This window comes from Gobio gobio, assembly GCF_949357685.1.
Source record: "Gobio gobio genome assembly, chromosome: 21".
NCBI classification, from domain to species: Eukaryota; Metazoa; Chordata; class Actinopteri; order Cypriniformes; family Gobionidae; genus Gobio; species Gobio gobio.
This window is the reverse complement of record NC_137117.1, coordinates 21,301,923-21,314,283: the sequence shown is the minus strand read 5'-3', so window position 1 is coordinate 21,314,283 and position 12,361 is coordinate 21,301,923. Positions and strand designations below refer to the sequence as shown.

At 42.3% G+C, this 12,361-nt stretch overlaps 1 protein-coding gene across 3 annotated transcripts in view; it reads right to left on the bottom strand.

The window, feature by feature from the left end:
* Positions 1-2,758: 2,758 nt before the first annotated feature.
* casz1 (castor zinc finger 1) overlaps positions 2,759-12,361 on the bottom strand; it is an 86,617-nt gene continuing 77,014 nt past the window's right edge. For all 3 annotated transcript variants that reach the window (XM_079803153.1, XM_079803152.1, XM_079803154.1), the window contains 8 exons: positions 11,681-11,803; positions 11,161-11,478; positions 10,824-11,022; positions 9,171-9,342; positions 6,688-6,836; positions 6,307-6,535; positions 4,997-5,338; positions 2,759-4,406 (listed from right to left, as the gene is read on the bottom strand). In XM_079803153.1, coding sequence (XP_079659279.1) covers positions 3,118-4,406; positions 4,997-5,338; positions 6,307-6,535; positions 6,688-6,836; positions 9,171-9,342; positions 10,824-11,022; positions 11,161-11,478; positions 11,681-11,803 — 2,821 coding nt within the window. In that variant the 3' untranslated portion in view covers positions 2,759-3,117. The remainder of the gene's footprint in view (positions 4,407-4,996; positions 5,339-6,306; positions 6,536-6,687; positions 6,837-9,170; positions 9,343-10,823; positions 11,023-11,160; positions 11,479-11,680; positions 11,804-12,361) is intronic.

Here is a 12,361-nt window from a genome sequence, read left to right as displayed (position 1 = left end):
GAATGAAAAAACATCAGCAAAAAAGTGCTAGAAACTTTTGTACCCTAATCTGGCTCGGTGACTATGTCGGAATTGTATGCTCTATTGTTGAATTTGTTGTATAGAGAAAGAGAAATACTGAAATACTGTCATCCTGTGTCAGAGCAGCAGCGAATGCAGCGCCGCTGGGCGTCCTCGGTGTCGTAGCACAGACCCGGGGCCTTGTGCCCTTTAACGGTGTGAGTCTCAGCGGGAGCCGCTTATTAACCGCAGTCTCGTTAAACTCTTTCTCTACAGCACAGCAGCGCTACCTATTATGACACTGTATGTTTTGGCAGGGAAAGCCATGGTTTCGAGAAACACTGTGCGGAACATCGGCATTGTTATAATAATTAGAATTTCTTTATTTCGACTCTTTACAAATCCTGCTATTTTACACACATAAAATGTATTCAAGTGCACAGTATCTCCCAGGCAAACAGCTGCTTCAGTGTGAGTCCTGCGCCTTTGCACTTGAGACCAGAGAACAAACGGCCTGTGAAAAGGGGCATGCCATAATGCAAAATACATAAGTTCAATTAAATAAAACAAACACCAAAACAATAGCAAACAAAGAGTTGTGGATGGTATTAAATTATGCAGATATCATCGTTATTGTGATCGCACGTGATATACAGCTTTGAAAATGATGACTTCCTTGCGTATAAGGTAGAAATACACTCCACTGTTCAGTGCTACAATAATGTGACTCGTATAGATTTAATTACCACTAATTCCTCTACCACTATGGGGAAACCATGGCAATAACAATAAAACCTCACACACGCTTACATACTGTCTCTCTCTCTCACACACACACATACAAGCAAACTATTCTGGTGTTAGTTCAGTTTTTAACTTTTTATTCTTTATTTCTCCTTATTTTCTTTTAAAGGAAGCTTTTAATCAAAGAGCATTTTTGTTCATATATAGTTTTTACAGAAGAAAATACTATACAACCTTTTTTTTCCCTCCTGAAACAATATTTCAAAGATATCCATCTACACATTTAGTTGCCTGTATTCTGATAGTTCGTTCGAAGCTGTGTTTAGGAAATGAATCATTTCCTCGCCTCGAGTTTGTCTTGTTTATGTTCAATGGAGGCCAAGTAAACAAACATCTTTTTTTTTGTTTTGTAATTTGGAGCGAAACACTGCAATAATTTCCTCTGTATAGAATTCATTTAAATTAAGTCATCATTAGTGTTACTCGTTTGGCAAGCCAGGTTCTAGCATGCTTGTTTCATATTGAAATCATCCAATCCTGGAAGCGAAGAAAAAAACCTTTTTTTCTCTCTTTTTTTCTTAAATAAAACACAGAACAACAGTTCTTCGTCACACTGAAGACTATTTGTGCATCAAAGCAAAGTGAACTAAACAACGTTGTAAAGCAAGTTCCCTGTTAAACGATATATGCCATCATTTCAAAAGGTAAAAATGAACCTAAAAAGTGCAAAAAACACCCTAGAATTCTCATTGCAAGGTCACATAAATATTAAATAACTTCTTATTATTGGAGTGAAACCACAGCTGTTGTAAATAGAAAACAAAAGCTTGAAACATTGTTTTCCGTCTGTACAATTCATAAAATCACACACTTTCCGAGCAGCGCTACCAGCGCTTGCATTCATCATGGTGCCTTTGTGATGCCTGTCCTCCATTCAGCCCTCTAGAAAAGAAAGTCTCTCTCCATGTTTCCTCTTCTTTTAGAAATAGATACATGATGCTTCTGAAAAAAGAAGCTTCAAAAAGCCAGTCTTCATCCTCAGACTTTGTCGCAACTGTTGTGTTTTTTTGTCTTTTTCTTTTTTTTTCATGCTACAGAAACTCTGAAGGGAAAAGGAAAGAAAAATAACACCTACAAACTTTTCCCTACATTCAGAGACGCTCGTCTCCTGCTCTGTGTTTGAAGGACATTTGTATTTGTGGAGCAAAACAAAGACATAGCTGTAATCTCCTCCCATTCACACTGGGCAGTAGCACCATCGTCACATTACAAACTCTCCGAAACACAGGGGGCGATAACTCTCGCCATCGAAACAGACCCATTTACAGTGAGACACCCCCACATGACCTGGTCATGCCTGTGCAATTAGAGAATAATGCCAAAACAAACAAACAAAAAGCCATATTAATGCAATCATGTAAAAGATAACAAAATGTCTTAAATAGAGGCTCGAGTATCCGCTCTCATCTATACAAAAGTGCACTATGAATATGCAATGCCAAACGGGTCCTCGTTGAGAAAAGTAGAAGGAACAGAAATCAAGTGAGAGCTGGCATTCACTGAGATCAATGCTTTATGGCCTGAAGCTTTGCAGTCACTTGTCGCTGTTTGTTTTTTTGTCTTTTTGTTTTTTGTCCTGAAGATGCAGGCGAACGTCCACATGGAATGGAGCCTATGACACCACTGACCATGACAGCAGGTTTAAGTGAGAACTGTGATAATTGTAAATAATAATAATAATAATAACAACAAACAAAATCATCTGATCAACGGAGAAGCATAGAAGTCAAAGCGCTGATGCAGGCCCCTGCACAATAATAATATTTATAATAATGACACAGGGTGTTTCTGAATCACTTATTTGAGCAACATTCTTTATAAAAGATTTCCTGCAATGTACGCTTCTCGTTGCTTTCAGGTTGGTACGAGAGTCTTGCAGTCCAGTGACCGCAATTAAAATGTACATTAACATCCACACACATCTACTTTATATAGATAGTCATATATAGAGAGATTGTTTTTTTTTCTTCCTTATTTTTTCCACACACAAAAAGTAACAAATGAAATCGAATAAATTAAAGTCAAACATGCACACACACAAAAGACTGATGTGTAGGAAAAGGTTTACATAGCCACCCATGTGTAAAAGAGGGCCTCGTCTGTCTATTTCTCTGTTCATTTTTTAATGCATAATTAAATTAATAATGTTGGTCATCTTGTAAACATCATAATAAATCATTTTGGGCCTTCACTTTTCTTGTAGTTGGTTGTTTTCTTGTCATCTGCAGCGTCTCTAAGCATGATAAATGAGGCCACTCAAACTTGCGTTTGTTCAGGGAATTCATACAGCAAGTTCTCCTTCTACAGCATAGATTAGGGCTCAGCCTCCGGCTCCTCTTTATCCAGTTGGGAAGTCTCTGCGTGGTTCATGGAAGCATCAAAACTCTCTCCATTGTCCTTGTCTACTTCTGGCATGGAATCTTCATACGAGTCTGTATTCATGTCCTCCTCTACTTCCTCCTCGTCGTCGTCATCATCGTCGTCGTCGTCGTCATCGTCCTCCTCGGCTAAAGGCTCTTCCTCGGGTGATAGGTCATCTTCGGGATCGCCAGATGTGCCGGTGGTGTCGTCCTGAGGGTTGCTCAGCCCCATCGGGGCAGCAGGGCCAGAACCGGTGGCCAGGGAAAGTGGCTCCCGGTGCATCTTTTTGCTCAGGTCCATGGAGTCGCTGAGGCCCAACCCAGCAGCGTTTTTCAGGAAGAACAAGGAGCTGTTGGTGTCCGTCCCCAGGTTCAGAGAGCTGTCAAGGTTGACCGCTGAGCCCGGATGCTCGTACTCGCCAGCGGCCCCTGCCGAAGGGAGGTACATGGCCATATTGTTGTGGGTCAGCCCCGGTGTGCCAGGTGAGGTTGGGGGCAGATTCATGGGCATTGGGGGCACGGCTAGGCCAGCGTGGTGATGGTGGTGGTGGTGGTGGTGGTGATGGTTGCCATCCTGGTTGGGGGAGACCGAAGGCAGCTCGCCCCTTTCTTGCTTCTCATGCTTGCGCTTGTGGGAATCCATCTGGGACATGCCCACCACCGTGTGCTTGCACTCTGGGTAAGTGCAGTGGAAGTGCGAACACTTGAGCTTGTACTTGCAGTCGGCCACCTCGCAGTCTACGCTCGAGCTGAACTGACAGAATCCGGCGGCGCTGATCACATCCTGCTTACCATGGTGCTTGCGGTGCGCTGTCACCTTGGTGCTGTCCGTACAGCGGAAGCCGCAGCGCAGGCAATGGAAGTGGGTGCTGTTGCCCGAGAACTGGCAATCGGGGAAGTTACAGCATAACGAAGACTTGAAGCGCTTGAAGTCATCCAGGACCAGGTTGTCCACGCGGTCGTGGTGCTGGGCGTGCTTGTACATGTGGGTGCGTCCGCAGAACTTGTAGCCGCAGTTCTCTCGTGTGCAGTGATAGTGGGTGACCTTCAGGGAGAACTGACAGGCCGTATCCTTGCAGTCCTCATAGAGGTCGTAGCGGCGGAACCCTTCCAGCATCATACCTTCGTCCAGCATCTTGCGAGACGAAGCGGTCTTGCGCCGCTTGCCGAAGGGTGACATGTCCTCGATGATCCAGAAGCGTTTCTTGGCGCCAGTTGCCGTGGGGATAGATATGGTGTTACCTGGTGGCAAAAAAGCCACACACGGGTTAGACTTCAATCAGTACGACACGCAGCAAAGCAATTCTGTAAACAGGAGTAGACACATGCCCTATCAAAGCTACACATGAAAGTTCCTCCTACAGCAATATACTACATAATGTGATTCCATGCCATAATCAAACAGAGGCAGTCCCATTTGTATAATGTACTAGTGACATTTTAACGTGATTGTCACGTCTAGGTATTGGGAGGGTTCAGAGGTGCTTCCGTACATCTGGCTTTATGGGAGAGCAGGATACCCTCCCATAAGCCTGAGGTCAGTGCTAATGATGTGCTCCCTGTCCTGGCCAGCAGGAATCACATGACTCTATTAAAGCCTGGCATGATTAAACCAGCCCTTTACAGCAGGCCACTAATGGACAGCATTTTAGACAGTGGACCTAATGGCAGGTGTGCAACGTACTACACAAGTCTGTAGACTGCACTGCATGTGTAAAAAGCATAAGAGTTGTAACCAGCTAATGCTTTTTAATGGCTTTGTAACTACTATCCATAGTACAAACTACTGTAACTCTACAGCTGCAGTGTTCGGGTGGAGGCGAGATAGGTACCTGCAGCGTCCTGCACTATAGGGACGTCATTTTTAACCGAAGACGAAGTAGGAATGATGGGGCTGAAAGCTGGTGTGTTGGTTGGCATGACAACACTCCTAGTGGCTCCGAGAGAGGCGCTGAGCAGAGAGTATGATAGACAGGATGGGGAGAGGAGATATGGGAGTGAGGGGAGTGGTGGCCGGAGAAGAGCCGAGGAGAGAGATGGAGGCTGACTCTGGAGCGCAGGCTGATGAGGAGGTGGAAGAGGAGGAGGTGGTGGAGGAGGAGGAGGTGCAGATTGAGAAGGAGGAGAGTCAGCAGAGGTAGTGGTGGCAGAGGCAGGGACCTGACAGCCTGGTCCTACAGAGACATGGTGCCAAGGAAGGATGGTAACAGAGAGACAGGAAGGTACAAGACACAAGGGTGGGGAGGTAAAAAGGGAAAGAGATCAAGTAATGAAATAATGAAAGCCAAATGGTAACCAAAGTCAGACAACAGCCAAAAGCAACAGTGATGAGAATGGAAGATAACATTTGAAATCAAACAGTGAACCCATAAAAATCAATTCAATGAAGGAAAGCTCAGATTCACAGAGCAAAGGCCTAGGTTTAAAGGTGCTGAGAGCATTGTTAGCCCGTTTACTAACTTTTGCCAATGAATTAGACCTGTTGCCCATGCCTTAAACCACACAAAATCTCTCCAAAACCCCTCCCTCCACAGACACCGATTGACAGGCCAAGTTTTCTGATTGGCTAAAAAGATCCAGATTCTGTTCCCAGGACACCCATTATATTAATACCTGTACATTTTCAAGCACCTTTAAGCCTAGAGAAAATGAACAACTTGTGCTGCCTCTGTGTGTGGCTGATTTCAATGACAGTAGAGATGAGAAAAGTCTGGGATGCCCCTGTTATGTATTCGCCACAGGGGTGGCATTAATGTGAGCTGTGTGTGGAAGACTATATGACAAATTTAGTGCTTTATAATTGAATAAATATCATTACAGTTGGAAACATTTGGCGGCTCTGATGCAACCTAAGTAGCTTTATGAAACAGCTACAGGGAATTCAATGAGAGGTGGTGCAGGTTTTTACGTTTCTTTTTTCAAAAGAAGGACAAAAGGCCATCACAAGGAACACAAAGAAATTTGATTGAATGATTGGCTAAATAAATCTCTAAATATTTGCTCCACTGGCCACACTGAGCCTGTGGTCTCATTTGATCTCTTTCATATACTGCCAACCTCACATGGTTGATCATATATGAGAGAGATTAAATGAAACCAGGCTGAAAATGTTTATTGTTGCTTGTTGCTGAGGTCGACTCACCTGCTGGCGAACTATCATTGCCCACGGGGGTGCTGGTGCAACTGCGGTCTTGATTGGAGGACTCTGAAGAGAGGCCCAGTGGGCTTCCTCCGCCGGTGTAGTCCATGTAGTCATCATTGTCATCCATCATGCTGGAGAAGTTGGGGTTCAGATGGCTGCCTATCATGGCAGACGAAGCTAGACTGGCCATGTGCTGCATGTCTTCAGATCGGTGGGCATGAGAAACCACCTACAAATGCCCAATGGGTAAAATCCTTTTTTCACTTAAATTTTTGACTTCATGTTTAAAAAAATGTATTATTACCAAAAGGGACAGACTTAAAATGATATATATTATTTTGAGAGTAAAAGTTAGCTCTATATTATAATTGTGCTTCGTACCTGGGAAGGAACTCTGTCGAAATTTTTACCCAGCATCCTCCTCATGTGTTTGCGGGCATGGGAGGTCATCTGGTGCTTGAGCAGGAAGGAGAATTGACAGCCCTCACGGATACAATGGAAGTGGCTGTTAACTTGGTTGTATTTGCACCCTGCAAGAGACGAGCGACAAAATTAACTTGAGCAAAGACCGTCTTCATCGCGCCCGGGTTTCAGGGACAACATATATCATTGATTCTCAACGAGGTAATGAGGACATTGTGCTTCCGTCCCGCGCCTGCATAATGCAGAGAGACAGAGCAGATGAGTCCAGTGTCACACTGGGAAAGTCGAACCTTTTGAAGATTAGACCTGTGGTGCTCTTTTATTACAATGACATCTTTTATTCAATTTGGAATTTACATAAATACATTCTGCATTTGGAGAAGCAATAATGCACAACCCTGCAAACCAAAGTAAACACACAATTATTTCCATATTAAATTCATTTTTCACGACCTATCTGTTGCTGGTGTATTTCCTCCCCCTCACGCCTGTCCCTTTGCTTTTTTATTTATTTTTTTCTACACAAAGGGCCCTACAGATTTTAATTGCTATATGTTTTCAAATTTAAAGACTGCCTCTGTGCACTAATCAAATATGGTAGGGTGCTCGTAATAATTTTATTGTGAATAATGCGTGCTGAAATAATTGAAAGAGTAGCATTCAGGGCAGGTGCTGGCTTGTCCGTTACCATGGCACAGAGGCGCCGTGCAACAAGCCGCCTGTTGTCAGACTGCTTTTGTACACAATGGTGATATACTCTAAAACGGCAGAGTTGAGTAAATATGAGCACATGCTGAAATATCAGGGCTCTTGTGCCACCAGATCCTGGTAACCTCATCGCTGGTGTTCTGTTTAATGTTGCTGCCATGGATACCATTTTCTCAGTCCAGCTGAACCATCAATTCTTTATGACTATGGCTTGCTTTTGTCATATGTCCCTGGTTTATACCACTAACAACGCAACAGGAGAGACCTTATACTCTGTGGACACTTGTGATACTTTCCACTCATCAATTAATGTTCTTTTCTTGACTTAAAGGGATAGTTGAACCTTCTGTCATCATTTACTCAACCCGTTTTATTCAATAGAGCCAAAATAAGCTGCTCTCATACAATTGAGATTGAAATGACTTCATGCTCTTATATGCCTATATTAAAGGCTTGGTCCTATATAAAGACGCTTTTGTTGTCCTTTGATTTCTCAACACAGTCCCAATTCACTTTCATTGCGCGGAAAAGAGCAGCTTGAACATTCTACCCAACGTCTCCTTTCGTGTTCCACAGATGGGTTGAAATGAGGGTGCCCATTTTTGGGTGAACTCTCCCTTTAAGGGGAGGGGAGTAGAATAAAATAAAATACAAACTTTTAATCTGCCTGCTTGTGATGATGATCGAGGCTTGAAAAAGAGCAACACAAACAGACTGAGCTCGACAGGCACAGTAATTAACAAACATATGTAATTGCTCATTCCTGACAGGTTAAATATACCCAAGAAAACAACCTCTTGTTTGATTGCCTACTATAAATACTGAAGTATTAATGTATGACAAAAAGGCAGACACCATTTTTCTCGGCCTGTTTTCTGTAATATAAATAAAACGTCCCCAGTTTTACAATGAGACGAGACCATCTTTATTTCCACCAAACGTGTTTGTTCTGCAAAATGCAAACGACTGCTACAGCGCGCTGACTCTGTTGTCAATGTAAACCGTTCACTTGACAAAATATCAATGCGCAGATACTAATGAGATAACAGCTTCTGAGAAACATGCTCAAAATTCAGTGAATAAATGCGAAGCGCAGCCGTTTCACACCCTGTACTGTATGTTGTGCTGCAAACAGCGTAGCAATTACCAACTCAACTAGGGGAACGACACTTTTCCTGTAGCCAGAGCCAATGGAAAAAGTGTTTTCATAGCAGATGATGGCATCGATATGAAATTACAGTTACATCATCTCTGATTTCACACCATCTCTGATCCTTTCAGCTGCATTACAAACAGCACGCTTGCAGTCGCTGCTTGAGAATAACGTGGGAGAGCGAATGAACAGAGTGTGTTTGGAAACACGAGTAACAAATGTGAACAGTGATCGAAACAATAAGGGGTGTGGGAGGCTGGAACATGATTGCATAATGTCGAATTCACTAAATTACTTGGCAAACCACACCAAATCAAGCAAATCAGATTTCCAAAGGGTTGAGGGGGATATATAATATAGTCATTATTTTCTCACATTCACGTCTTTCCAAACCATTTCACTTTCGTGGAACATAGAAGTTTTTGAAGATTTTCAATTGCTAACTAGCTTATTTTGGATTTATGAAGAGCTGTGTAATGATTATTCCAAAAACAGAAAGTACATGAGGGTGAGTAAATAATGACAGAATGAGCTTGTTGATCTAGATGCTTCTTTTAATACATGAAATGTTGGTTCTTACCGAGTCTGCCACATTCTTCTCTTTTGGTGAAGTACTTGAACCCGTTAGCAGCACGTCTTTCGGCTTTCTCGTGCTTCTTGACGTGCCAGGGCAGTTTGGTGGTGATGTTAGTGACGAAGTAACAGCCAGGTCTCAGACAATGATAATGGCCCCTCATGCGAAACTCACAGTGCTGCAGAGAACAACAAATAAACAAAACTCAGAGCGAGAACATCTATGTCTCCATGGTTCGGTTTTCTCCAGTTAATTCACAACCCAATATTAGATATTACATGAATATACAAGCATTACAAAACCATCCTTTGAACCAAAATGGGGTCTGATCATTTGTCAGTTAGTTCCTCATTACTCAGGGTACCTAAGGGAAGAAGTAGGTTGCGTCTGCTCATTAAACCCTTTTTCCTCTTTCTTTCTCAGAGCATGTGACAGGACCAGCCTCACTGACCAGCGGAAATCTGAAGTTTAGGTTCACGTTATAGCTGCTGACCCCAATAACAACACACCAATTAGTTCATTTGGCGATTCATCTATTTCTAAAACAGCTCTTTTATCAATTCATTAGTCTGCGTGTGCGTGCATGTGTGTGTCCTCCGCAAGGTAACCTGTTTCTGCACCACCATCTGTTTCCAGAGAGGCAGTTCCCCCAGGAGCACATAAACAGAACCCACTCTACTCTGGAGAGGAGGGGGGAGCTCCGAGAAGTGGGGATGGGACGCATAAATGAATTCATTTAAACAGGTTTTGCTCCAAATGCAAGTTGCAGGAAGGGGAGGGCTTTTTCTATTAATGATGGAATTTTTGATGAAAAGCAAAACTTGTTTATTTTATACAGCTTTGGGGGCTCCACGGTGGGTTTTTTTGTTTTTGTTTTTGTGAAGAAATAAATATGTACTTAATTCTCTGTCTTCTGAGTTTTAAATTTTTACAATGTCTGAGAAAAAAAAGAAAAAAGCATGGTGCCTTTGTATGCAAATGTTGTTGCCACGGTGCCATTGTGTTACTATATGGTTTTTAAGGTGGCTTTAGCATGTTGCAAAGGGATTTATAGTTTTATCATTTGAGATAATTGAGATAATTTTTATTATTTGAGAAAGTTTTATATTATGGGTAAAAATGTAATACATAGGATTAGTGATTAGCTCAAATTGCTAAGTATGTGCAAGAACTAATATTTTTATTCAGCAAGGATGCATTAAATTGATCAAAAGTTACAGTAAAGACATTCATAATGTTATAAAAGATTTGTATTTCAAACAAATGCTGTTCTTTTGAACTTTCAATTAATCAAAGAATCCTAAAAAATGTTTCCACAAAAATATTAAAAAGTACAACTGTTTCAAAATTGATAATAATAAGAAAAGTTACTCAAGCAAAAAAATCAGCAAATCAGAATGATTTCTGAAGGAATGATGCAGAAAATTCAGCTTTGCATCACAGAAATAAATTACATTTTAAAATACTAAAATAGAAAACAGTTCTTTTAAATTGTAATAACATTTTACAATCTTTGTACAATGTTTTATGGCATTTTTGATCAAATAAATGCAGCCTTGGATTTTTTTCAAAAACCTCTGAACCGAAGTGTATATGCCACTAAAAAAAGACATAATAAAGAATGTTTGATAGAATATTACTGCCGAAAGTCACGCTCACCTGGTTAGGACAAAGACACTGCAGAGAATAGTAGGAAAACTGGTCTCGCACATTCACCAGGTTGTTGTTGGGGTTAATGTGGTCCAGGCAGTGTGATTCAGCCTTCCCGGATGTCTTACACACATATTTGCAATTTCCAAACAGACAGTGGAAATGGAACTTATTCGAGTATTTGCAGTCGGTGGCCAGGCAAGGATCACTGTGGGAGATAAGCGTGACGAAACGTCTGTCAGATATTTAAAACTGCACAGAAGACATGGAAATACAGGCTGCACAGCCCATTCAAATCACACCACCACGGTATTATGAATTTACAAGAATGGCAGTGTCTACTCACTTGTCCTGAAACTGCAGGAAGCCAGGCTTGACCTGAGGCTTGGCGTTCTCCAGCGATGTGGTGGCCAGAGGGGAAGTGGCTGGCATACTGGGCATGGAGGCGGGAAGCTGGGGGATCGATCCGGCCAGCTGCTTCCAGGTGTGGAGAGAGGGGGATGAGCTGTAGCCCCCTGACACAGCCAGGCTAGGCACCTCCATGGGAGGCGTCTTGGCCATGGAAATGGGGGCAGCCATCTGATTAGGAGTGCTATCATTGGATTCCTTGCTCTCGTTGAAAGGGGGCTCCGATTTAACCTTCAGGTTGGCTCTGAAGTGGAAGCTAATGACAGAGAGGTACATCACCTATTAGATGTGCTTTAATAGAGCTGCCAGAAATAGCAGCAAATTAACATTACTAGATCATAATCATGTAAATTGTGTGCGTATGTGTATGTGTGTTGGCGTGAACTCTAACATTTCAAAACTTTGATTTAACTTCATTATGTTTGATTGTAATGCTCCAGGACTAGAGCGCTCCTCACTTGGCGTGTTTGATGGCTCCGTCCATTGTGCTGAAAAGCGCCCCACAATCCTCCACCAGGCAATGAAAATGGATCTTGTGCAAGAAATCACACTGGGCTTCACAGAAATCATCAGTGTCATACCTGTACAAACATGTGAGAAAGAGGGAAACTTTAAAAAGAGGAAAAAAGTCAAATTGCTCGTAAATTCAGGTCAGTTACTCAAACGCACTCTTGTATTTTCGGTTTAGCTCATGAGGATCTGACTTTGAGTAAGGTGGTTCTTTAGGTGAACTACGCCTGAGCCAGAAGCAGCGGGTCTCTGGCTGGGCCTTTTGCTAGGGCTTTGTAACTAAATACTGTACATAACATCACATGCTCTGGATAAATCTTCTCTTTCCACATAACAACCTGGGAACAAACACTCTGGATGGCACTGACAAGCAAAAGGGTACATCATAAAGACGGATGGTGACAAAAACCAGACACCACCTTCAACAAAACACAGAGGATGTGGAGCCAAGGCACGGCAGTGTTCTCTGTAATGGAAGATCTATTTGGGCACACTGGTGATAGTAGCTGACATAAATAACATGTCCATGATTTAAGGTTACAATTTATATTCATGTATAAGGTAAAGTGTATACTTCAACTGTTCACCATTTCTTTTCACGGTTTAGCTTTAGTTCAGAGAGAACTCAT